This window comes from Pelophylax lessonae (assembly GCF_965119305.1).
Source record: "Pelophylax lessonae genome assembly, chromosome: 7".
NCBI classification, from domain to species: domain Eukaryota; kingdom Metazoa; phylum Chordata; class Amphibia; order Anura; family Ranidae; genus Pelophylax; species Pelophylax lessonae.
This window is the reverse complement of record NC_138774.1, coordinates 162,367,448-162,394,099: the sequence shown is the minus strand read 5'-3', so window position 1 is coordinate 162,394,099 and position 26,652 is coordinate 162,367,448. Positions and strand designations below refer to the sequence as shown.

The following is a 26,652-nucleotide window of genomic DNA, read 5'->3' as shown; positions in this document are numbered from 1 at the left end:
CTTAGAATGGTAAAGAAACTTAACAGTTCCAACAATATACAGGCTGAAATTGTACAATTAAAGTAATACTAAAGTATCATTTTTTTCTATAAAAGTAACAAGCATGTAATACTTACCTGCTCTGTGTAATGGTTTTGCACAGGGCAGCCCAGATCCTCCTCTTCATTGGTCCCTCATCTGTGCTCTGGCCTCTCTTTCCTGTCGAGTGCCCCCACAAAGAGCAGCTTGCTATGGGGGCACCCGAGCTGAGTCACAGCTCTGTGTGTCCATTCAGACATGCAGCCACTGTTTGGCCCTGCCCTCTCTCTCTCCTCATTGGCTAACTGACTTTGTTTGACAGCAGTGGGAGCCAATGGTGCCACTGCTGTGTCTCAGCCGATCAGGAGGGAGAGTCCCAGATGGCCAAGGCATTTGTGGACTTCGCTGGATCCAAAGGGGGCATAGGTAAATATTACGGGGCTGAGGGGGTCTGCTGCTCTCAGAAGAATGCATTAAGATATAAAAACCTTCTGCCTTTACAACTTTAAATGATATGTTATTTGCATTTGTATACAGTGGCAGCAGAACAATAAAATAGTTAATGAACAACCAGATGCTGATCACTGAAAAAGTAGGGCGAATTTGATAATACAGTATTTGGTGCAAGAAACTTCATATGGCCCAGATATTTATCTATATTATTGCATACATTTTAGCAAAGCACAGAATAAATAGGGTCCTATGCAGACTTGTGTATGGCTCTATCTTAAAAAACAAATGCAATAGTGTGTGTAATTGTGATTATAATTCCAAATAGCTAACATCCCAATACAAAAAAGTTTTGTGTTTCACATTTTTCACTTTACTTGTTGATATTTTGTTACCTAGAACATAAGTAAGAACTGGTCTGGAGTATGTTTCATGTGGACATAGTTGTATGTTGGAACAATTGGAGGGGCAGGTCAACAAACCACAATCTTCCAAAAGCATCACCACAATCTCCCAATAGTATCACATCATATAATATAAACCTGTTGTTCATATAATCTGTACCTTGCTTTATAAATACCTTTAGTATAAAAGCTATACATTTGTATTTATGGTGAAAACATAGATATTTACATCCTAGACACTAGAAACCAGGGGATAATGAATTTTAATATTGTCAACAGTTTCCACAGCTAGTGAATATGTCCCTATTTGTAGACAACATTAAATATGGATCACTATGCTGTATGATCAATGGAAGCAGTTCATCTAAAGATACTACAGGAAATATACTGTTAGATGCAAAATGCAAAAAAACGATGTAAATGGATAATAAACATAGTGGTTTGTGTAAATTTTTTTCACCCAGCACTCTGTAATATCTTACATTATTGTTCCCTTGATTACATAATCTCATTCACTTTAAAAATACAGATTACTGGAGGCTTGTTGATCCCGGTGCTCCAAAATGGTTTATGTAATATGCACAAAGCAAATCAGCTTAGATAACAGAATATTTTGTATAACGTACAGAAATATATTATAGAGAAAGAAAAATTAAAATGTATGTGGGTAGAAAGGAAACAAAATCCTAAATGTTTTACTATGAAAAGGAAAGAAGCTATGTGGAGTATATTAAAAAAAAGTCAGATTGCAGAATCAGTACAATACCATTGGTTGTTAAATGTGACCTACTCTTTAAGGTATGCCCCGTTTTCATTTCAGCAATGACACAAGCTCTAATATTAACAGATATCCAAATATTTACATCACAAATGTACTGTCGTTCACTGACAAATACAGACTATGATACATGTTGTTTTTCTAATGTACCGTTTGTGAATGAAAAGCTAGAGAAAACTCCACTACTTAAAAAAAACCCTACTATTCTAAAGGTATACATTACAGTGTTATTCAAGAAGATGGAGCAGATTGCAACTATTTATTTCAAACAAAATTTAGGGGCTAGAAGCAGATTTCTGCACGTCACTAGTTGGAGGAAGGTACAAGGTTTTATTGTCCTTGAGGTTATATGCACTCAATATGAGCCATTTGACTATGACTAAGCACCAGCTTGGGTGTAAAACGCGTTAGCTGCCAGTGTCATCATCATGATCATCCTTCATGTATTTCTGCATTTTTGTTTTCTTCAATAAAGGACTAGTTTTTTGGAGTGCTGCCATCCAGTCCATTTATTCCACATGTTTCTGTTGCAACCAGGGCGTGCACCTGAATTTCCTCTCTGAGGCTGAACTTTGAACGGAGACTTTTTGTCCTGGAGCAACACAGTGTCTTGCATGAGCCATTTTTTATCACACATGAATCAACTGGGCACTAGATATTGAAATCACAGTTTCAACAATTCAATTCCTCAGATATGAAGAGTAACAGGCATAGGTGGGACAAATATCCTTTTTTAAGCTCTGGTGAACTGGGAGGCAGATAATGAATAGTGATGGGCCAAACACCCCTTGTTCGGTTCGCACCAGAACATCTCAAACAGGGGAAAAGTTCTAGCGAATATTCAAACTCTATTAAAGTCTATGGGAAACGGAACATGAAAAATCAAAAATCCTCATAAAAAGTGTATGGGGACCTGGGTACTATATTTCAATAAAATGTCACATTAGCCACAGTAAAATACAAGTATGACAACATATTGACAATAAATTAAACCTTCTCCAACACAAAACAGCCCTGGGATTCACCCTTAAAATCAATGCAGGCGGATAAACCCCCCAAAAACCTGCTAGGCGTGCCCCAACCCACAGGCGGGAAACACTCAATGGTAGTGGGTGATCAACATCGACAAGGTGACATAGAATTTTGACAATGGATTCTACATGTTTCGTGCCCTAACGCTTCTTCAGGAACATGTCAATTGGGCCAATCAATATTCCCTATGGAGACAAACAAACCAAAAGCAAATATAAACCGCATGATATAGTACATGATAATTAACATCATAATTCCCTAGATACTGTCCTTGGTAGATACATTTTAGGTCTACCTACCAGCAACTAAAACCAAATTCCTCTAAGGCAATACAGTACAAGATCACATCAGTTGAGTGGGGATATGATTGAGTTCATCCTGCAATCAAGGAGGCGGGGGTGCAACAAAATAATCTAGAAATTACATGTACTTGTCATACGGGTGAAAAAAAATTGGGACTTTAGTGTTTGTGGTCCCTGAACACTGTAACCCCTCACAGTTACTCTTGCTGGGTGCAGAAACAGGCCCCGCTGTTAAAAATTAGAAACAACAATTTAAATTACATGCACCTGTAATACAGGTGCAGAATAATTGGGCCTTAGGTGTTGGTGGTGCCTTACGCAAAACATTGTTGGAAGCTAGCATATTAAAGATTCAGGAATAGGATAGGCAGCATAGGCAGTCTTCAAGGGATCTCAGATCCCTAGCAAATTCAATCAGTTACATAAAAATTAGGGGCTTGATAGCTGCTGTTGATCCAGGACTGATTAATTAAGTCTGTGGACAGATGCACTCTTTCATTCATCACAAAACCTCCAGCTGCACTAAATGTCCATTCGGAAAGCACGCTGGAAGCAGGACAGGCCAGTAGCTCCACTGCATATTAAGCAAGTTCTGGCCAGTGGTCCATCTTCAAGACCCAGTAACCCAGTGGGTGCTAATTTGGAAAGGTCCCCAAGTCTGCTCTTACCCCTAGATAATCCTGCACCATATGCTGCAGACCCTGCCATCTGCAGAAAACCTAGCAGCAAACCTAACATCTCTGGGTGCTGAGGACTAAAGAATTGTTTAAAGACATCGGTAAGCCGTCCACCTTCTCCACCGCTCCTCCGTTGACCGAACGAAGCCTCAGAAACACGTTGTCCAGGAAATGGTAATATCCCAGTGACTGGAAAGGTGTTACACAAATTTTCCTTCAAGGAGTCCTCAAAATGTTTTATCCTGTGCTCTCTCTGCGAAGGTAGGATGAGCTCTGCAACTTTATCCTTGTAACGTGGATCAAGAATGGTTGCCAACCAGTAATGATCCCTCTCCTTGATACCACAAATCCTCGGGTCCTTTCGCAGCCCATGCAGCGTAAGTTTGAGCAGGCATGAGATTTTGAGTCCTCTGGGTCACTAAGGATGACATTGTCAGGAGCAACCTCTCCCCAGCCACATACAACTCCTGGGGTTTCTGGGGAATGAAAAACATCCCTTGAAGACTGCTGTATGTTATCCTCTACATCCATGTTGCCACAATCCTCCACCTCCTCCTCTTCCTCCTGTGTGTTTTGTGCCCCCACAGGAATGGTATCTGCATAAAGGGGGCCATGTGAAGAAAATAAATTGTCCTCTTCCTCTTGCTGTTCAGCCTCAAATGCTCTGTCCATGATTCTATGAAGCGTGTGCTCCAGCAGGAAGACTAGAGGGACAGTGTCACTGATGCATGCATCGTCGCAGCTCACCATCCTTGTGGCCTCCTCAAATGGTGACAGGACAGTGCATGCATCCTTTATCAGCAGCCACTGACATGGCGAAAAGAAGCCAAGCCCCCCTGAACCTGTCCTTGTGCCATACTCACACAGGTACTCATTGATGGTCCTCTGCTGCATGTGCAGCCGCTGCAGCATTGCCAATGTTGATTTCAACCTGGTGGGCATGTCACAAATGAGGCAGTTGGGAGACAGGTTGAATTCCCGTTGAATGTCAGCCAGCTGAGCACTGGCATTGTAGGACCACCAGAAATGGCCACAGACTTTTCTGGCCTACCTCAGAAGATCTTGTAAGCCCAGGTACCTTTTCAAGAAACGCTGCACCACCAAATTCAAGACATGTTCAAGAAACGCTTCACCGCCAAATTCAGGACATGTTCCAAGCATGGAACATGTGTCAAGTGTCCCTGTAGGAGGGCGGAGAGAAGGTTGGCCCCATTGTTGCATACAACCATTCCTGGCTCAAGCTGCCATGGTGTCACCCACCTCTGAGCCTGCCCCTGCAGAGCTGACAGAATCTCTGCCCAAGTGTGGCTCCTGTCCCCTAGACAGACCAACTGAAGCACTGCATGACATCTGTTATCCTGACTGCTTTTGTAGCCTTGAACGCTTAGGGAGCACTGCTGGTTCAAGGTACAATTCAGCAGAAGAGGCTATAGATGATGAAGAAGAGGAGGGGGTGGAGCAGACAGATGTGGCAGAATCATGACCAATGCTTTGGAGGCATGCTGGCGGAACAAGCCCCAGCACTGAACCCTGTCCTGTATCCTTCCCAGCAGAGTTACCCAGTGCGCCGTGAAGGAAATGGAATGTCTCTGACCATGCCTGCTGGACCATGAGTCAGCAGTGATGTGAACCTTCCTTCTGACCGCTCTGTCTAACGAGCCCACAACATTGCCTTCCACAAGAAGATACAGAGCTGGAATGGCCTTACATGGAATTTCTTTTTGAAACCTGCCACTGGGGTACAACACATTCCACAAATTCACAAAAGGGGGCAGAGTCTACCAGATGAAAAGGCAGCAGTTGTAGTGCTAGCAATTTAGCTAGCATTTAGACAACAGGAGGTGTACTGCTAGCAGATTGGGTGCAAGTTCCTGTGGCACCCATTGCTATACCATCATCCTTCTCAGTGCAGGTTTTTGAGAGGACTTGAGATATAGTAGGGGTAGAGATCCCAGATAAGGAGCAAGGAGAAGTCTGCATTTTATTATGATGTGGGTCTTTCAGGTGCTGTTGCCAACAGACGGCATGGCAGGTAGTCATATGTATTGTCAAGCATGTGGTGCCCAAGAGGCTGGTATTCTGGCCACGCTTGATCCGCTTCAAGTTCAGACAGAGATTGCAAACAGCAACACTGTGGTCTACTGCACATGTGTTGAAAAAAGCCCACACCAATAAACTTTTGGAAGTCAGTGGGGAGTTAGCAGTGCCCTGCACCTGTGGAGCTCCGTGGTGTGATGCAATAGGGTGGCTGCCCTTTAGCCGGCCCCTGGAGGACATTTTGCCTCGTTGGAGTTATTCTGCCTCCTCCTCACTTTCCTCCTCTACTCTCTCAGACACCCAGTTAGGGTCAGTGACCTCATCATCCCCTCCCTCCCTCCTCCCCTCCTCATGTAGTAAATATGGTGTAGCGCTTGTAGTAATAAAATTGAACTGCACAGTCCAAACAAATAATCATAAAATCAAACTAATGGAAATCAAGTCCATCCGAGAAAGATGTGCTCCCCGAAATGAATGCCAAACTCACACGATCCAGAAGCCCAGTGCATAGAGACCACCACCAATAGATAGAAATGGCCCCTTACCGCAATACAATGATCCCCGCCACAGAGATCATTTTCAGCCTGTATCACAAATCAGATGAACCATGCAGATAGTAGACCAGCTCGCAGTGATATCCACATCAGCTCCGCTCGGTATATGTGCATGTGTAAAAAAAGGGAACAACTCCCATAGTGAAGTACAGTAACTATTTTTATTGATGCACGAACTAAAAAGTGGCAACTCACATTTAGAAGGAGATAATAAAGCGTTTATCTCTGGGGAGTAATCCCGGGACCTGGTTCCCAACTAAGAAAATGGCCGCCGCGTCCCCTCGTGTGTCCCAGCGTGGCATGCCGCAGGCTCCTCCTACACGTTTTGTCAGCAAATGACGTTGTCAGGGGGTGTGGCCTGCGGCAAACCATCCATACTTATACGCTGAACGAGGCGGAAGAGGCGGAGCATCATATCATCAACCCGAACCCCGGAAGCTGAACGTATGCGTTCCAACGACCGGAACGAGCGGGTCGAGATCACAATAGTCCGGAACCGGATGCCAGTAATTTGCGTACCAGCACCCCGGACATAAACAAGATATTAATAGTGTGTCAATTAAGACCAGTCGATCACATAGATGGGAATGCCATGACCGCCGCATAAAAGCATATCACGGCGATTCCCCACATGTGAGACTCTAATCCCTATTTCAGGACCGATAAAGATACAAATCTTTTTACTTTCCCACCGGAAAGACACATTTGGCCCTATAGTGCAACCATACACTAAAATAGCACCACCACAAGGGGCACACTATAGGATGCAGCGCCATCTCCCAGCCTAGAAACAGGTCCCAATGGAAAACTCCTCATACACAATGCAAGATATGCAACTAACATAACAAAAAACAAATAATACATAATAGCACATAAAAACCAAAAAAAGGTTATAGAAGGTTTATGGGCATCAACTATTAATACAATAAGATACAATACACCCCGGACTAATTGAAAGGCCATAAAAACCCTGAGAATAAAAATAAAGGTAACCATAATGGCAAATATCTAAGGATTGGGACATCAAATAACTACACCATTCATGCATTGTTAATGAAGGCGTTGATGTCCCAATCAATGTTTAACCAATAGAGAGGGAAGCTGTACTTAGGTTGAATAAACCCTGGTCTTTCAATGCCGACTTCTTTTAACTGCGGACCCTCCTCCCCCCTCTAGTCCTCCCTCCTCATCCCTGGAGAAAACTTGGCAGTATGCTGCAGCTGGGGGAACATGATTGCTAATTTATTGTCCGTCATTGTCACCCCCATCTCTCTAGGCTAATGTTATTCCCTTCCTCAACCTGGGAACCAACATCAGAGCAATTAAATTGCTGCTCATCCTCCAGCATTATGTAGCTGACACTATGATCAAATAATTCAGGTGACTCCTCTGTGCATGATAGTGAGGCTACAGAAGGAGTAGCTATGGACAAGGAGTCTGTGGAATAGGCTGCTAATAGGCTGCTTTGGCACCTGAAGTGGAATGCAATCTAGTATGAGCCTGGGTGACAAAGGATGAGGAGGATGAGGACGACTTTGTTATCCACTCCACCACCTCTTTTGCATGTTGTGGCTCAATAACACAGCCAGTACTGGAAAAAAAATGACAAGTGTGTCCCGCCTACAGAGGATGGACCATCTCCACAAACACCACTTTTCATTTTGGACACAGAAGCTGCTTGCCCTCTTTTAGTGGCCTGTGAGCGATTTCCTCTCCTTGTTGGTCTTTCGGACATGATGGGGATTTTTGAGGTTTTTATAACTTTTTATTATAGAATGTGGGATGGAAACATGATGCTCAGGTGCAATACTTTCGTGCTTGGTACATTATAAACCGTTTTAATACTATTTTTTATTTTTTAGGGGGATTTTTATAACTTTTTATTTTATGGTGGGAAGGGAGTATGGTGCTTGGGTGCAATACCTTTGTACTTTATATTATAGTTTTTTTTTTTTGTATACAAACTTTTTTATTAGGGTGAAAAAATTGTGGTACAAAAGCGTATATTAACAGTGAGGTAAACAACAATAAACAATAGTCATTGTTACAGAAAGTATGTATAAGTTCTTATGTCAGATATAATTAAACAACAGGATCAAGAAAAAATAAGACTTCGTATGAGTGGTTCCGAGTAGCGGACCTATGACAATTTCCATAATACTGCATAAAGCAGTAAACATTCAAGAGTATATAGAGAACATATCATATAGTTTTTTTTAAATAAAGAAAAACTTAATAAAGCCAAAAAAAACCCCTGCTGATGCAGAAGCAATAGTACCTACAACACAAAAGGCGGACAGAAATTATGCCCTAAACAAAATTAGTGCTGCTGTGCCACAAAAAAACCCTGCTGATGCAGAAGTAATAGCACCTGCGATGCAGAAGGGGGAACAGCGATTTTGCCCTAAATATTATTAGTCCTGTTTTGCCACGAAAAGAATTAAAAATAAAAAACACTGCTGACATAGAAGGAATAGCACCTACGACACAAAGGATGGACAGCAATTATGGCCTAAAAAAATGAGTACTGCCATGCCACAAAAAAAATCACTGCTGACGCAGAAGTAATAGCACCTGCAACACAGAAGGGGGAGTACTAATATTGCAGCAACAGAACCCGATGAGATCAGTGGGGTGACACAGACGTGTTGTATACACCAACACTTCAGTGGCCTCACTACACTGTGTTACACAAGAATCACAGCACAGCACTACACTGACTGCACTACACTGTGTTATACAAGAATCAGCACAGTACTACACTAAACTGACTGCAGTACACTGTGTTACACAAGATGAATCAGCACAGCACTACACTACACTGACTGCAATACACTGTGTTACACAAGATGAATCAGCACAGCACTACACTACACTGACTGCAGTACACTGTGTTACACAAGATGAATCAGCTCTACGCTACACTGCACTGCATTAATCATCAAAGCACAATCCACTAACTACCCTGCCTAATCTCCACTCCTAAAAACACTACACACGGCTGCAGTGTAAGCAGTCTTAAATAGTGTGGGGCGTCAACTTAGCCCCTGAGCCATGATTGGCTAAAGGCACCCTGCCTTTGGCCAATCATGGCTCTGATAGGACATTGTACTGTGATTGGCCGAAGCATACAGGTCAGATGCATGCTTTGGCCAATCACAAGCACTTAATGCACTGCAATCGCATTATAAGGTGCTCTAATCGGCGGGCGAACTTCCCGCCGAGCAACCTATTTGTTAGTGTGTTCCGCGAACACACGAACACCCGATGTTTGAGTTGAACTTACATTTGACTCAAACATTAAGCTCATCACTAACAATGAACAAAATCTTGTTGTTCACCTCTTCCAATCCATTGTCCTGGAATGGTGTCTTCAGATAACATCGGACCTCCAATGGCGTTGCTATTTTCCTATAAATAAGAAACAGCACAGCTTTGTGGCATTGAAATGGAACTTCTAGATAGCTTTCACCTTTAAACCATCCTCTATCCAATGATGTGTGGAATGTCCTTTCTATCCCTTATAGTTTGTTTGAAATAAAACATTGAAACCTGCTCCATCTTTTTGAATAACCCTTAAAAAAAAGAAGTGGTTGTACTATTGCACTCTTCACATGTGCAGTGAGCCAACAAAACTATAAATAAATCAAACACAATGTAGTACTTTCTTTTTGTTTTTTTTCCTGATAATGACAAATACAACAGGAGATGACAAGTGCTGACCAGTAGAGTGAATTATAATGCAAAATAATTTACAAGCAGGAATTAAATTATCATAGTGTAACTAGGATTCAGGAAACACTTTTCACCTATATTTATACATTTTACTTGGATTTGTGTATTTATGTTAAAGTCATAGGGGCAAAGTGAGTGGGAACTCAAGAGAGGCCATTGTCCACCACCAATCCCCAAAAAAATTTCATGATGTGAAAATGTCACTGTTTCACTTTGGATCATTATTCTTCAAACTGAATTGCTAAACTGAAGCAGGCTTTGGTTCTCATTCCATGTGCACATTTAGGTGAGTTGGAAAATGTCCCATGTACCAAGGGCTTCAGAGTACATACTGGAAAAATAGCATAGCTGAAAACCTTAAAAAATGGTGATGTTTTGAATTTACACAAGCTCTTTTTTTTCAGCTAGTACTGGGTCAAAATGTTGCCATTTTATAACTTATTTTTTTTGCTACTGCTTTTCATAAAAAAAATTAAAAACCTACACTAAGTACTTTTTTAAGTGCTTTGTACATGGAACAGTTTCCAACTCATCTAAATGTGCATATGTGAACACAGCCTAAGGGTGGGTTCACACTGATGCAGTCACGGGTCCCTGTTTACCGATTCAGGGTGAAAATCAAGTCTGAATTTTTGCCTTAATTTGCACATGAAATGGAGCCAAAGATGAAGAGGACCCTTTTCCAATGTGGACCACGGCTGTGTGAATTGGCTTGATTGAGAGCCGGTCACAATCTCCTGTCATGCAAATTGGATGCGAGGAAACCCATATCCAACTCGCATCAGTGTGAACCCAGCCTAATCCTCTACCTGAACAACCAATACTTTGCACACAAAAAAGTAAGCTTTACTCATGGTCTGCCACTAAACAACATACAAAGAAACACTCTCTGTGTTTAATGAGCTGCTGCTAATTACAGCCTGTCCCCACATCAAGCAACAAAACTAATGATAAATACATGTCATAAATTCCTAACCCAATTCCCATTTCAATTTATACTGGAAGTGACCTCACTCAGCTCTGCGAGATACGTTGCATTTTTTGTTCCTCACATATAAAAGTGGACTTGCAGCACTGGCACTGCGGTATCAATTACCACCATTGGTGTAGATATATATTTTTTTAAGTCAAATTGGACACTTTATTGACTTACATTGTGTTTATGCATATAGGCAGTTGTAAACACTTTTTGCAGGACTGGAATTGTGGTATTACTAATGGTTTTTATTTTTTCTAGGTATATTGATTTCTATTAATTTATAAAATGTTGTAACACTAGAGTTGTGTTAACAATGATATTCAAAACCGTGTGACGTTATGGGATGAGGGAAAGATTGCCAGTGATATATTTACACTATTATTAAGGACATTTTTATTTTTCACATTTTAAAGGGTAAGAACAGTGCCATGCGTATTTATCCTTAGTTATGCACAAATAAAGTACTTAGCAAACTCAGCACTCTAGTAACCAAGGAGGCAAATCCATAGATTTTATAGATGAAAAAAATGGGTGTGTGATCAATCAAAGAGTAGCTACTTATACAAAGATGTGGTATCTGGTTTGGGAAGCACCAGAGACTTATTGAGGAGGGCCGTGTGGACCACAGCATCCCTAGACACTTTACCATGCAACATGATGGTTCTACAGAGAGTCTCAGTGTTTGGGTTGTGGAGTCTATTCCTCCATGTAATTCAATGGCTGAGAGAGACCAGAGATTCCAGGGAGACCTTCTGGATCTGCATGCTCAATACCCTAGCACCCAGAGGGCTTAATGAAGAATTGGAAGTTAACACCATATCACCATATTATAAGGACCATATTATAAGGGACCAGCAGAATGCTGAGGCTCTGGTGGTTATTCATAAAACATTAAACACTTGACCCATTCCCCCTTCCAAAATGTTTCTCTCTCTCTGGTGTTTGTATAAAAGCTCATGCATAGATGTGGGGTTTGGAGAATTAATACATAAACGTATGTGTATATGCATGTGTATGCTTCCCCATGTGCTTGTGTGTTATACAATTGTAAGTTTTTTTATGTACACACATATACAGTATATCCTGTTATACCAGAGTTTGTCTATGATTTGAATTTATGTTATCTTTTTATTTATATTGGTATTTATTCAGGAAGCATATGAAATTTTTGATATAGTCAACATTCATTATATTACAATTATATTTACAATTAATATTGATGTTTTTAACCATGTTTGTAGTATCCATTCAGTGTATTTAAATAATCATTACCATTATTGCTCTTATGGATTTTAAAATGGATTCATTAATCTTTCATACTGATTAGTATTTGTTTATACACATGCTGGTCATTGTGGTCTTCTCCCTTTGCTTCATCTTCCAGCAGTGTATCTCTCACTATCTTTCCTCCCCTCCTTCTCTGCTCCTGTTCAATGCACGAAAAGCAGATAGTTCCTTCCCTCGGGCTAGTTTGACAAAGGTGGGGAAGCCCCTGAAACATGTAGCAGCCCGCCCACTAATCTAATGACAATAACTCCAATCTAAGCTTAAAAGAGCAACAGTGTCCAGGGATACATCCATGAAATATTAAGGTAATACATTTTCAAATACTGTATATACAGTATACTCAGACATGTACAAGCTACTTGGAAAAAATTTTATCTGCATGCACAGTCACCCATTTTTGTTTTCCCCTTTCAAATTATAGCATTTGCTACTCCATTTACTTAAAATAGCCCCTCAATGACTATTCCAGCACATTTGGCTTAATTTCAGGAATGAATGAACCTGATTTCATGCTGCAGCCCTAAACGGGTAAGTGTCATATTTGTTTTGTCTAGCTGATTTCCTTAAAGGAAGGAGAATAAGGATAAAAACAGTGATTTGCAAATCATGATGACTGATTTCTATTTAAGCCATGTCATTGGTTACAGATGACTTGTATTTAATAGCCAGTGTACACAAATCTTAAATTTAAAACCAAAGTAAACTACTGTGTTTTGTTAAAATATGGTATTTAATCAAATGAAATGAAGCTTACCATTGTGTCATATCTTACAATGAAGTAAACAATATGTCTAGTTTACACTAGTTTTGCTATTGTGCCTTTGCAGCTGTTGTAAAATTACAAGTCCCTGTGTGTCTTGTCAGTCATGCAGAAACTTGTATTTTCACAGCTTCTTGAGAGCCACGGTTTACAAAAACATTGGTATAACTGAAGTTTTAATTAGGCATTCATGCTTTCAGCTAAGAAAGGGTTCATCAAGGAGCTGGAGAACATCTGATAACATTGAGACTATTACACTACTAAAATTGCAGCTATATGAGAATTTGGGAACTGCATCTTAATCTGGCTCTGCTTTTGTTTCATTTCATGTCTCACTGGTGCAGTCTTTTTGCAAGCTGCAGGCTATAAGTTCTTGTCGCTATTTTTTCACTGAGAAAAGTTCTCCCTCCCGACATTTCTGTGCAGATAGAATGCATCCCCAGAGTCCTTCCTGCCATGAGCCATTTTGCAGAGTAAGACCAACCAGCCTGTTGCCCAAAGGCTTGTTTACATCGAAAGTCCTTAAAATGCATGGGCATTTATTAGCATTTTGTAGAATTTCATAAGCGTTTTATACCATTTTTTATGTGCATTATTTGCAGTTACAGTATATAGTCAGGTTGAAAAAAGACACAAATCCATCCAATTCAACCAATAACAGTTGTTGTTTAAAAGCATACTGTAGTGGTGTGTGCATTTACATGACTAGTATGTACTTGTAATAGCATTCATTTTATCAGCATTTACGGCATTTTTGTTTTTAAGAATTTAAGCACATTTTCTTAGACTGCATAATATTTAAAATGCCTTGAATACATTAGTGTTTTTTTTTGGTGCCAAACCTTTTCAAAGCACCTTTTGGCACGGCCCCATTGCTGAAAACAATGCAGCTGCACATGTCCAAGCATTTTACAAGATTTGTAAGTTGTTTCACAATGCTTGGAACTCAGGTCCTAAAAATATCTTGAGAAGGCACTACTGTGCACATATGTTGAGAAACGGACTAGGCAATATAATGTTTCAATGTGATCAATGGATTATGGATTCTATGTAATGTACTCACTCTCAAATCTGTCATAGAACTTTGATAGTAAAAATAATCTCAGTAGTGATACATGTACAGATGTTATACATACATTTCTTTGCCTTGCCTTTGCAGATGATGCTCAAAATGTTCCAAAGCTTGGGGTACATATAATCCCCTACATTTTTTCCTTGCCATCTACCAGACACTAGGAGCCCTGTACAGGACAAAGTTAATTAACCTAGAAAAAATGTCAGCCCTATTACTTTTGCAGTTTAGATCCCTGCTGGGCTCTCTCATCCTTCTGAACCACATTTTAGAAGCACTGAAAATGCCCATTCGGAAAGCATGCAGCCTAGCAGCTCAATTGCATGCCAGGCAAGTTCTGGGCAGTGGTCTATTCTCATGTTGCAGTAACCCAGTGGATCGTCTACTGAAAAGCTCTCCGTGTCTGTTTTCCCCCCTAGATAATCTTCCACTTTATAATGCAGACACTGCTGATGGGATGTTAAAGCTGACAGCCCTGGGTGCTGAGGACTAAAAAATGTTTTAAATGCATCACTTAGGCGGCTCCTTCTCTACCACTCCTCCTTTGACCAACAAAAGCCTCAAAAGTACTTTTTTCATGAGACTGTAACCTACCATAGTCTGGAAAGGTGTTACATAAACTCTTATTTAAGGTATCCTCAAGATATATTTTATCCTATGCTCCCTCTGGAAGGGCAGGATGAGTTCTGAGACTTTCCCCTTGTAACGGTGGTCAAGGAAGTTTGCCAACCAAAAATGACCTTTGCCTTGATGCCACAAATTCTCGGGTTCTTTCGCAAGCTTTGAAGAATAAGGAAGCCCATGGACTGCAAGTTTGCAGAAGCATGAGAAACAGAGTCCTCAGGGTCACTGAGGAATGCACTGCAATCTGGAACTGCCTCCTCTCAGCCACGTACTGCTCCCAAAGTTTCTAGGGACTGAAAACCATCTCTTAAAACCATCTCTTAAAGATTGACATTTGTCATCCTCTGCTTCAATGCTTCCAAAACTGCAAGAATTCTCCTCCTCCCTCTCCTTGTGTGTGTTCTGTGGTGTCGCAAGAATGGTGTCTGCATAAAGCGGGCCTTAAGAGGAAAAGAAGTCCTTCACTACCTCCCGCTGCGCTGCCTCGATTGTCCTGTCCATAATGTCACGCAGAGTCTGCTCCAGCAGGAACCCAAGAGGGATGGTGTCACTGATGCTTGCATTTTCATAGCTCACCATCTCTGATGGCAAAACAAGCTCCATCGCTAGCTGCAAGCAGAGTTACCCAGTGTGCTGTGTTCATGTTACTCCCTTCCTCAACCTCAGAACCAACATCAGAATCAAGTAATGCCTGTGCATCCTAAAGAAGCGAGTGGCTGATGCTGTGTTCAAATAATCCAGTTGACTCCCTTGTGCATGATGCTGGGGCTATGGCAGCAGTAGCTGTGGACAAGGAGGCAAAATATACCACTCTAGCAGCTGCGGTTGACTGCAAACTTGTGTCAGCTTGGATGATAGAGGATGAGGATGATTTAGTAAGTCAGCCCACCACCTCCTCTGCATGCTGTGGCTGGATAGCATGGGCAACATAACCAAACAGAGACAAATATGCCCCGCCTGAGGATGGACCATGTCCATCTTTGCCTGTGGACACAGACACTGCTGGCCCCTCATAGTGGCATGGGAACATTTGCCTTTCCTTGTTGGCCCTTGGTGCACTTTAACCGCTTGCCGACCGCCGCACGACTATTTACGTCGGCAGTCAGCCCCTCACAGGCAAAGCGACGTAGGGCTACGTCGCTAGCCTGGAGGCTCTAGGGAGCGAGGGCGCGCCGCTGGAGGCGCGCTCCCGTGCGGTCACGGACCCCCCCCCGCATGTGTTCCCGGCGGACCCGATGTCCGCCGGGCACTCACGATCGTCCATTAGAGCGGGAGAAAGGCAGGCGGCTAATGTAGACACAGCCGCCTGTCAGTCTCCCCTGTGTAAGAATGGAGATCAGACGGTTCTACTATGTAGGACCATTGATCTCTGTTCTTACACTAGTAGCCACAGCCAATCACAGTTAGAAACACGACCCTAGGACACACTTAACCCTTCCCTCTCCAATATAGTTAACTCCTTCACTGCCAGTGTCATTTTTACAGTAACAGTGCATATGTATAGCACTGATTACTGCAGTAATGTCACTGGTAACCCCAAAAGAGTAAAAAATGTCAGTCAAGGGTCCGATCTGTCCGCCGCAATGTCGCAGTCCCGCAAAAAAAACCGCAGATCACCGCCATTACTCGTTAAAAAAAACAACAAAAATGACAAAAATCTTTCCCTTTGTTAGTAAACTTTTGCGCAAACCAATCAAAATACGCTTTTTGTGATTTTTTTTACCAAACATATGTAGCATAAAACATATTGGCCAAAAATGTTAAAAAAAATTTAATTTTTACATTTTATTTGGGAATTTCATTAAAAAAATTTGAAAAATATTGTTATTTTTGCAAAATTGACGCTCTTTTTTTGTTTATAGCGCATGATCAAAAAATCGCACAGGTGATCAAATACCACCAAAAGAAAGCTTTGTTTGTGGGAAGAAAAGGACGTCAAATTTATTTAGGCACAGCGTGCGCAATTGTCCGTTAAAGTCACGCAGTGCCGAATCGCAAAATAGGCCCTGGTCAGGAAGGGGGTAAAATCTTCCGGGGGTTAAGTGGTTAAATTGAGGAGTGTCACTGACAGAAATTTAAAAACAATAAAAAAAAATAAAGGGGGAACACCAGAATCACAGTAGGAAAAACTGTGGCTATCAATTTAAAAAAAGGGGGCAGTCAGGGGGCAAAAAAGACACAGCAACCAAAAAAGGCAATAAAAAAAGAGGTATACAGCACTTTATACAGCACTAAATGTAATGTAATGCTGTTAAGCATTGCACTACACTATACACACATTACTCTGACATTACGCAGTACTCACACTACACTGACACGCTATACTCACACTACATTAACACTACACTAACACTGCCCTATGCTCACACTACACTGACACACTATACTCACACTGCACTGACACACTACACTGACACTACACTACACGCACACTATACTCACACTACACTAACACTACACTGACACTCTAGACACAATGACACTAACTACTGTAGCTATTTCTGAGCCCTGCTCTATTTATCTCCACTCCAACAACCCACTGCAAAAGTTTCTTGTGGGAAGGAACCTTTTATAGTGTGTGGTGGGACTATGAGCACTGAGCCATGATTGGGCAAAGTCATCATGACTTTCTCCATTCGAGGCTCTGACAGTGCTCTATGCCCTGGTTGGGAGAAGCCTTGTACCTGATCATAGGTCAGGTGCATTGCTTCATCCAATTTGGACCCTAGAATGCACTGTGCAGTGCGCAGTGCATTGTGGGGCACTCGGTTACATACCCCTGAGCTCCCCACAGATTCTGGTGTTTGCCGAACGGGTGAACGAGCGATGTTCGGGTTGAACTTATGCTCGATCCGAACTGCTCTCCTAACACTACCGAGAGCCAGCCTACTGTTTGCATCAGGACTGAGGGCTCTTGAAAGTTACTGATGTAGGGTTCTGTGATGTTTTTTGAAAACTATGTACAGTACCCTACTTACTTTTCCTACAAGACATAATCTATTTGCACTGAATAAAAACGCACACCACCCCAATGATAATGAAATGATAAATAAAGGTTTTATTCAAAATAATTTTTTTTTATTAAACATATTTATTTATTTATTAATTACTAGCATGTTGACTGAATGGAAGGGAGGGCATGAAAGTCAACATTAAACCTTTGCTCCATGTACAATAAATTATTTTACACTACCTCCAGTTTTAAATGAATGCATTCATGCTCATATCCTTATGAGTTATTGAAAACTACCCCACATATGGAAAAGCTTCTTCATAGGAAGAACTGTGAACATGTGGAATAGACTCACCAGCGCAACTGAATGTTTTTTAAAAAAAAGCAGTGTTTTTTAAAATTCACAGAATATAACTGTCAATTAATATTTATAAGTAATAGCACCATAGATTGTTGATCAAGGAAATATCCTTAATATGCCTTATCAGGAAGGATCCACTGTTGGAACAAACTGGACTATGCTTTGTAAGAGATTTTTGTTTTTCTCTGGATCAGCTGTGGTTTTAGGGTTCTGCATGTGCAGGTTTTCAATTTTTGCAATTCATTTTTTCTATTGGTTGAATTTTATGGCCTTTTTCAACCTTACTAACTAAATACCTATGTACATATACTGGCTGTACACAGACACACTAAAAATCTATAAATTAAGTTTCTATTTAAAAATGAGTTAGCTATGTAATTACTGAATTTATATCTCTTCTGCTTATGTGACAAAATGCAAAATGAATGTTATACTGTTCTTTAAAGATGAAAGGTTGCAGTCCAGGTCATTTTCAACAAAAGCTAAAAGCCCCGATGGGGAACTACAATTAAGTGCTTACCCAATATTGAGCATACCTCTGTCGTAATATAAAAATAGGTTTAAAAAGTAATACTAAAATTGTACGCATACACCCCCACACACAGACATACCTCATTAATTACAAGCATTACATTAAACATCTGTCAGCATTCGGTGCCGAACAAGTTGTGCTCCAATTTCCCAGTGACTTCACAACGTCAAACTGATGCAGATCAAGTAATTATCTAGCAAACTGCAATTTGTGTGATCTATATAATAGATGCTTTAACACTAAATTATCTGTAAAAGCACGAAAACAGTAGGAAATCTGTAGATATAATGATTAGACTGCTTTGTGTTTATTTTCAAAGCAAAGTGACTTCCTCTAAGGAACATCAAATGCGGCTTTAACATTGTGTGAAGCAGAACAGAAAGCACTACTTTTTTGATACTGCAGATATAAATCTTGCCTGAGTTTGAAGAGAAGTTTTGTACATTCTTGGATCTTACCTGGTCTCCAGTGGTATGTTGCTGTTTAAGACCCAGCTGTTATGCAGGTGTACAGAATCTTGAGTACTCGTGGGTGGGTTGGAGACAGCTGGACTTGGCTGACTGCGAGATGTCATAGAACTCCTCTGGAGAGTATCCAGTGTCTGTGAAGTCTGCCGGCTGCAGGTGCAAGCATGTGGTGGTGGAGGCGGAGGAGGTAGGGGCCTGAATGTAAACTGGTTCCTTGGGCTTCCGGGAATCTCTGAAACATAAAGCACATAGCAGAGACAAAAAATTAACTACATGTGAAAACCTATTACAAATATGCAGACAGATGAAGTCGGAGTTCAGCCGAGATTGAAAATGAATACACACAACTCATGCCTCTTTGGGGCCAAATGTCCTTACAATATTTTGATTTCAAGATGTTTATTGGATTTCTAGTTTAAAGAGCAGGGGAGACAATAAATCAATATAGTATACACAAAATATAATTCAAATGTACTAACATGTAAATTAGATGAAGCATGGATTTCATGAAAAAGTCTAATTAGGTCAAGACTACTGATGAAAATGAAGTGGTAAGTGAAGAAACTCTACATTTGGAATCAAATCAGATAGAGTGGATCAGAAACTAAACGTACTGATTACAAAATTAGTGACAGTATATTCAAGAGGTGCTTAAGGCTGAACTCCGGGCAGAACATTTATTATATGTAAATGTTGCTACTGGCATAAAAAATCCAATATGTTCTTCTTTCTATTCACCAGTCTATTGCCACTGAGAAATACATTAAGCATTTTATGAATTGTGGGTTTTAATACCCTTAACATCCACAATATAAGACTGGAGGCTGCTATTCCCGCTATTCCTCTGATCACTAGTCTTGTCACTTCTCCGCTAAGCGATCATGTAATTATGCCCCTGCTCGCTATAGTGGGTGGATCCGGGAGTCTCAGGCTCCCGGTCTGAGCCACCCACTATTGCAGCATCATTTGATTGACAGTCCAGGAATTGTGGGCTATGTAAATGAGCACTGGGCTCAGTGTGTGCACCTCTTCCCACCGCCAAATGTGATATTCCATCTGTGAGGAATAGGTAAGGTGCTTTTTAAAGTAAAATAAAAACTTTTATTGTGTTCTCTTGTTAAAGATGACTGTCATATCATTGAATATAATGTCATATAATATAATTGAATGTAATGTAACTTAATAATAACAATGGTATATTACATTATTATTTATTACTAGTTTAGCTGTTGCTGACCATCAGATTTGGAGAAATATGGGCGTGTAATCCCTAATTGTGGGCTTATCATGCGGAAGATGTGGTAAAGTACACAAGCTCATTCACTGCAATATTTACATATAACTGCCCACAATCATGTCCAATTCATTCCAATCGTTCGTTACAATACCCATGGTCTCATGGAAATTGTAGTTTCTCATGGCTGTGCAATAAGAATACAGGATGTGATGTGTATGTCTGCTCTACTCCTCTTCCTGGAGCTGACAGAAGTTGTTTTTTATGAATTTGAGCTATGACATCACTAATCTTTCTTCCACCTTATCATCTAAATGGAGGGGTTTATTTCAAACTTCTCGCAGTCAGCCAAGTCCAGTTGTCTCCAACCCACCCACGAGTACTCAAGTTTATAGGTGTACATAGGTAATACCAGTGATTACTGTTTTCAATTTACAACACCGAGTTCGGCTTTAAGACAAGAAGAAGGGAAAGATACTAGGGAAGACTTAGGGAAGGTAATTAGGAAGAAAGACAGTCCAATTGGCATAATACATAGAAAGATCTCTGGTAAGGTGTGCAGTAGGCTCATTCATGGTAATCCTTGGATCACCCAACTGAGCACCGAATAAGATCAGGTACTGGAGAGCAAACCAATACTTAATGCAGAATATTTAAAGGATTTTATCCAGTTGCCAAAATGTTTTGTTATCTGAGTCTGTGTAATGTATTTTATTAAATTACTAAAATTTTCTGTCACTTTTAAAGGTAAAGTATATTATAGTTGTGTAAAAAAAAAAAAAATTGCTAGTCAGATAGATGCATACTGTAGCTACATACCTATATGAATGTGATCCACTGAATGCACCTAAATTATGTCTACATTTTATTTCAGCTTATATAGGGTGGGGAAAAGTTACATCACTGTTAGGCAAATGTAAACAATGGTTCCCTATTTGTATCGCACAGTTATAGTATTTCTCCTATCTTTCAGTTCTGTACTGCAATGTCAGGTCTGACTTATGCCCTGTACACACGTGCAGATTATCTGAAGACTTTTGTCTGTAGACTTACCAAAACCATATAATATGAGGTCAGACCTAAACACTTTCAATTTGTATGCAATCCGGCAGGTCCTTGCACTACATAGAAAAGGTAAATCTGAAGACAAAAGTCTTCAGATAATCTGCACGTGTGTACGGGGCATTAGAGGCTAACTTAACTAATCTCAACAGTTGTTAAGCAGAGAATGCTAATTATATTTCCCAAATGTACATTTAAATACCGCGTACTTGCCGATAATACAGTAGGTTTCTCTAGAACATACTTTCTGTTCAAAGCAAAAACACTTGCAACCAGTATGCCAAAACTAAACATAGCAAATGTAAACAAACTCTCTAATGAATCAATTGTTAACAAAATCCCAAGCCCCTAGCATATTTATTCTATTTTGATATGGAAGCAGCATGCTAGATCTGTTGTTATTCCAACTAAGCCAGCAACTGATTATTTCTGGTTCATACACTGCCTACACACACAGTCTTTTGGATGCCCAATTTAGTTGTTGTAGAACAAACTGGCCCCTATTCATTATGTGCTGGCCGAAAATAATTCTGACCATCATTTGAGTGGGACAGATCAGATCATTGCTAGGGCTGCTAGAACTTGATTAGCTTTTAATTTATTGCCAGTGATCTAATTCTAAAATACTGCTAACCATATGTTTATCATCAGAAACACAGAGCTGTTTTCTGCTCTGCAATAGAGCTTACATTTTGTTACCATCACTGGCACACATGCTCACATAGGGACCAATTAAATTATAAGCCAATTAACTATGAACTATGTTTTAGGACAGTGTGGGAGAAAGACAGTGGGAGGACTGCCCAGAGGAAACAACTGGATGGGAAGAAAATTCTAATTCTGTTCAGGCATATCCAGGATGGACGCACACGTAAGGTTGCAGAACAGTGGGGCAGCATAGTTAACAATCAAGCAGAAAGAAGCTACAATCAGCCAACGTCTGGTCGTCAGGTGCTGCCTTGAGCCTAGCTATGGGTCAGTTCATATGAATGTGCAATCCATTAGGATGAAAAACAAGAAAAAAAGGCTTATAGAGTTGGCTGCACTGGCATTAGAATTTGCAGATACCCAAGTGACATTAATATTATATAGCACAAGACATAAGAGCAAGCAGTTCTGACACAACAACCTGACTCACAAATAATCTTTTGCATATAAAAATATAATATATGTTTTAAAAAGTAATGCAATTTCAGAAGTATAATTTTTTTTTTTTTTAATTTGAAGCTTTCGCTAAAAACATGCCTAGTGATTATGACATGAAGGTCCTTGTACAAACATTTACTGTTATAGGGTGACAATTCACTGTCCTGTCTTCCAGTAGTTATCCTGCATTGACACACTGCATTGTCAAATGTTCTCCTAATGCAAACCATAAGTGAATGTACCCATTAAAATTACACATGATGTGCTGAATATCCCACTGTTGTCACCATCAAGAAACTTGCCCTGAGAAATGATATGCAGCAGTTGCTAGAGTGCATGCATGTAGACAGTAAGTGGCTGCAAAGAGTTTGTAAGTGATCGGTATTACTGAGATGCACAAAAGGATGAAAGAAAGGTAAGAAAAAAAAAAAAAAGAGGCAGTTACGTATATTACACAGTGCTTTAGCAAATTAATTTAGTCAAGATTTATATATACTTTAGAAACTGAGGAGGTGAATGATCTCTAACAGATCTGAATTCAATTAACCACTTAAGCCCCGGAAGATTTTACCCCCTTCCTGACCAGGGCCTATTTAGCGATTCGGCACTGCATGACTTTAACGGACAATTGCGCGGTCATGCGATGCTGTACCTAAACGAATTTGACTTCTTTTTTTCCCCACAAACAGAGCTTTCTTTTGGTGGTATTTGATCACCTGTGCGATTTTTTGATCATGCGCTATAAACAAAAAAAGAGCGTCAATTTTGCAAAAATAACAATATTTTTCACATTTTTTTATATGAAATTCCCCCCAAAAAAATGTAAAAATCAAAATTTTTTAACATTTTAGGCCAATTTGTTTCATGCTACATATGTTTGGTAAAAAAAAATCGCAAAAAGCGTATTTTGATTGGTTTGCGCAAAAGTTATTGCGTTTACTAACTAAGGGAAAGATTTTTGTCATTTTTGTTGCTTTTTTTTTAACGCGTAATGGCGGCGATCTGCGATTTGTTTTTGCAATACTGCAACATTGCGGCGGACAGATCGGACCCTTGACTGACATTTTGGACACTTTTGGGGTTACCAGTGACATTACTACAGTAATCAGTGCTATACATATGCACTGTTACTGTAAAATGACACTGGCAGTGAAGGGGTTAACTTTTTTGAGAGGGAGGGGTTATGTGTGTCCCTAGGGGCGTGATTCTAACTGTGATTGGCTGTGGCTTGAGGTGTAGGAACAGTGATCAACGGTCCTACATAGTAGAACCGTATGATCACTACTATTCATACACAGGGGAGAATGACAGGAGGCTTGTTTACATTAGCCGTCTGCCTTTCTCCTGCTCTAACGGACGATCGCGAGTGACCAGCGGACCGGCCGGGCACACGCGGGGGGGGGGGGGTCTGTGACCTCGCGGGAGCGGGAGCGCGCCTCCGGCAGCACGCGCTCGCTCCCTAGACCCTCACAGGCTAGCGACATAGCCCTACGTCGCTTTGCCTGTGAGGGGCTGACTGCCGACATAAATAGTCGTGCGGCGGTCGGCAAGCGGTTAAATCAGTTTGATAATTTCATATTTTATCTACCCTTATCCAGTTAAAAAAATTAATCACTTAGTACTGGATAAAACTCCTATTTACCTAAATATCTTTTCATTAATGGTCTTGATGCAAGTTATAAAGCTTTATTAAAAAAAATTGAGAAATTAGGCATTTTTAGAGCTACCTTAATAAAGACGGCTGCCATGACCCTGGCATGCAAGTCTGATCTACATAATTCATTTTGGCATAGCCATTCTGTGGTATACTTGTTTCACTTTCAATCTGCGCAATGATCAAAATAAATGATGTCTGCATAACCTATAGCTTACCAGTTATTTAACAAAAATCTGTGGCTATAGGGCATTTAAATATTTAAATAATCATAAACAGTAAATTAAGTTTACAACAGCTCTTACTGACCTTTGTAGCTGCAGGATTTTTTACAATCAGTCTCAGGGTGAATGGAATCTTACAGAACATTAAAATTTTTATACACAGTCTCAGCGATAGTCTATGCTGGCAGCACATATTGTTTGTTTTTAAGTAGCTTTTGCAGTGACATACAGTATGCTTTTTCATAAAATAGTAATAAGCCAACTTCGACTTGAAGAAGGAAATTAACCACTAATTTGCTGTGGCTCTCCTTGTTATCACCAATGCAAAATGATCCTGTTGCTTCCACTTTCTATGATGTTTTCATTGACAATTAGGAGACTACAGATGACACAACAGTGTAAAATTGGCTAGCAGCAGGACAATGTTAAAACGCACAGCTAGGCCGGAAATGACTAAAGACAAAAATCACAGGCTGGGGCTTTACTACAAGTAAAACTAGCAAACAGTAGGACCATTAATATGCTATACTGGTTTATGTCTATGTCCTTTTTTTTCTATGGGTATATCGTCATATCATGTGAGGTGAATTATATGCATACTGTTTTTGCACATTTTTAAATTTCTTTTATTAACTTTCAAATGATTCAGCGGCATTCTTTAAACAAAAGGCAGCTTACAGATCAGAGGGAAAGTACATAATTGTTCCACTATAAGCACCCTAAGGTTTTTTTTTTTTTAAAAGATCTATAAACATAAAATAGAAAAAAAATACATAAATTCCACTTCTGAAAAAAAAAGTCAAATTTTTTGAGCAAAGATTTGCAACACAAAAGAAAAAAAAGTTTAACTTAAATAAAAGGCCCAATTAACACGCAATAAAAAGTAATATACCCACAAACTAAATGCAAACCCTCGAATAGCATTCCCTAAAACAAACGCTCATTTTTTAAAGAGAAGTCTGGCAGCAAAAAATTATGTTTGCTTTGGAGAAGACATCAGCTAAAAGTGACTGTTGACCATGACCACAAAATCAAAAGAAAGTAAAAAAAAAAAAAAGCTCCTTATAGGAAGAACACAACATACAGTAAAAGGGTTGATTGCCCAAGGATTTAGCATTAACGTTGCAGTACATTTTCCTAATTGACATTTTCCTAACTGTCAGTTTTTGCAATACCTTCCCTCCCACGGCTTCCAGTTTACTGACACTATGGCTGCTCTGTGCCCCCCTTTTATTGTGAGGGGGCTGGCTTACTTAAAAGCCCCTTTATTTTATTTATTGAGTAAGTAAAACTTCCTGGGTGAATCTGTCCAAAAATTCACCAGGATCATGAATCTCAAACTCACAGGATTTGCCTTGAACCCAAAGAAGTGGTAAACCTGAACAGTTATGCTGCACTGCTTTGCCCCGTCTGTGCATATGTAAGGCCTTCAGTTCACTACTTAGATTCTGTAATTTAGGAGGTACTTGGCAAGGGTCAAAATTGTAAGCCGAGACCTTTCTTTGCTGCCACAATAAAAAAAAAGTCTAGCAAAAAAAAAAAAAAGTACATATATACAGCTACAAGAAAAAGTATGTGAACCCTTTGGAATGATATGGATTACTGCACAAATTGGTCATAAAATGTGATCTGATCATCATCTAAGTCACAACAATAGACAATCACAGTCTGCTTAAACTAATAACACTCAAAGAATGAAATGTTGCCATGTTTTTATTGAACACACCATGTAAACATTCACAGTGCAGGCACAAAAAGTATGTGAACCCCTAGACTAATGACATCTCCAAGAGCTAATTGGAATGAGATGTCAGCCAACTGGAGTCCAATCAATGAGAAGAGATTGGAGGTGTTGGTTACAGCTGCCCTGCCCTATATAAAACACACACCAGTTCTGGGTTTGCTTTTCACAAGAAGCATTGCCTGATGTGAATGATGCCTCGCACAAAAGAGCTCTCAGAAGACCTACGATTAAGAATTGTTGACTTGCATAAAGCTGGAAAGGGTTCTAAAAGTATCTCCTAAAGCCTTGCTGTTCATCAGTCCATGGAAAGACAAATAGTCTATAAATGGAGAAAGTTCAGCACTGCTGCTACTCTCCCTAGGAGTGGCCATCCTGTAAAGATGACTGCAAGAGCACAGCGCAGACTGCTCAATGAGGTGAAGAAGAATCTTCGAGTGTCAGCTAAAGACTTACAAAAGTCACTGGCAAATGCTAACATCCCTGTTAGCGAATCTACAATACGTAAAACACTAAACAAGAATGGATTTCATGGGAGGATACCACAGAGGAAGCCACTGCTGTCCAAA

At 40.2% G+C, this 26,652-nt stretch overlaps 1 protein-coding gene across 4 annotated transcripts in view; it reads right to left on the bottom strand.

Moving 5' to 3' along the window:
• Nucleotides 1-26,652, bottom strand: part of TENM1 (teneurin transmembrane protein 1) — a 1,047,296-nt gene that overhangs the window by 532,962 nt on the left and 487,682 nt on the right. For all 4 annotated transcript variants that reach the window (XM_082262885.1, XM_082262886.1, XM_082262887.1 and 1 more), the window contains one exon: nucleotides 19,014-19,254. In XM_082262885.1, the coding sequence (XP_082119011.1) occupies nucleotides 19,014-19,254 (241 nt within the window). The remainder of the gene's footprint in view (nucleotides 1-19,013; nucleotides 19,255-26,652) is intronic.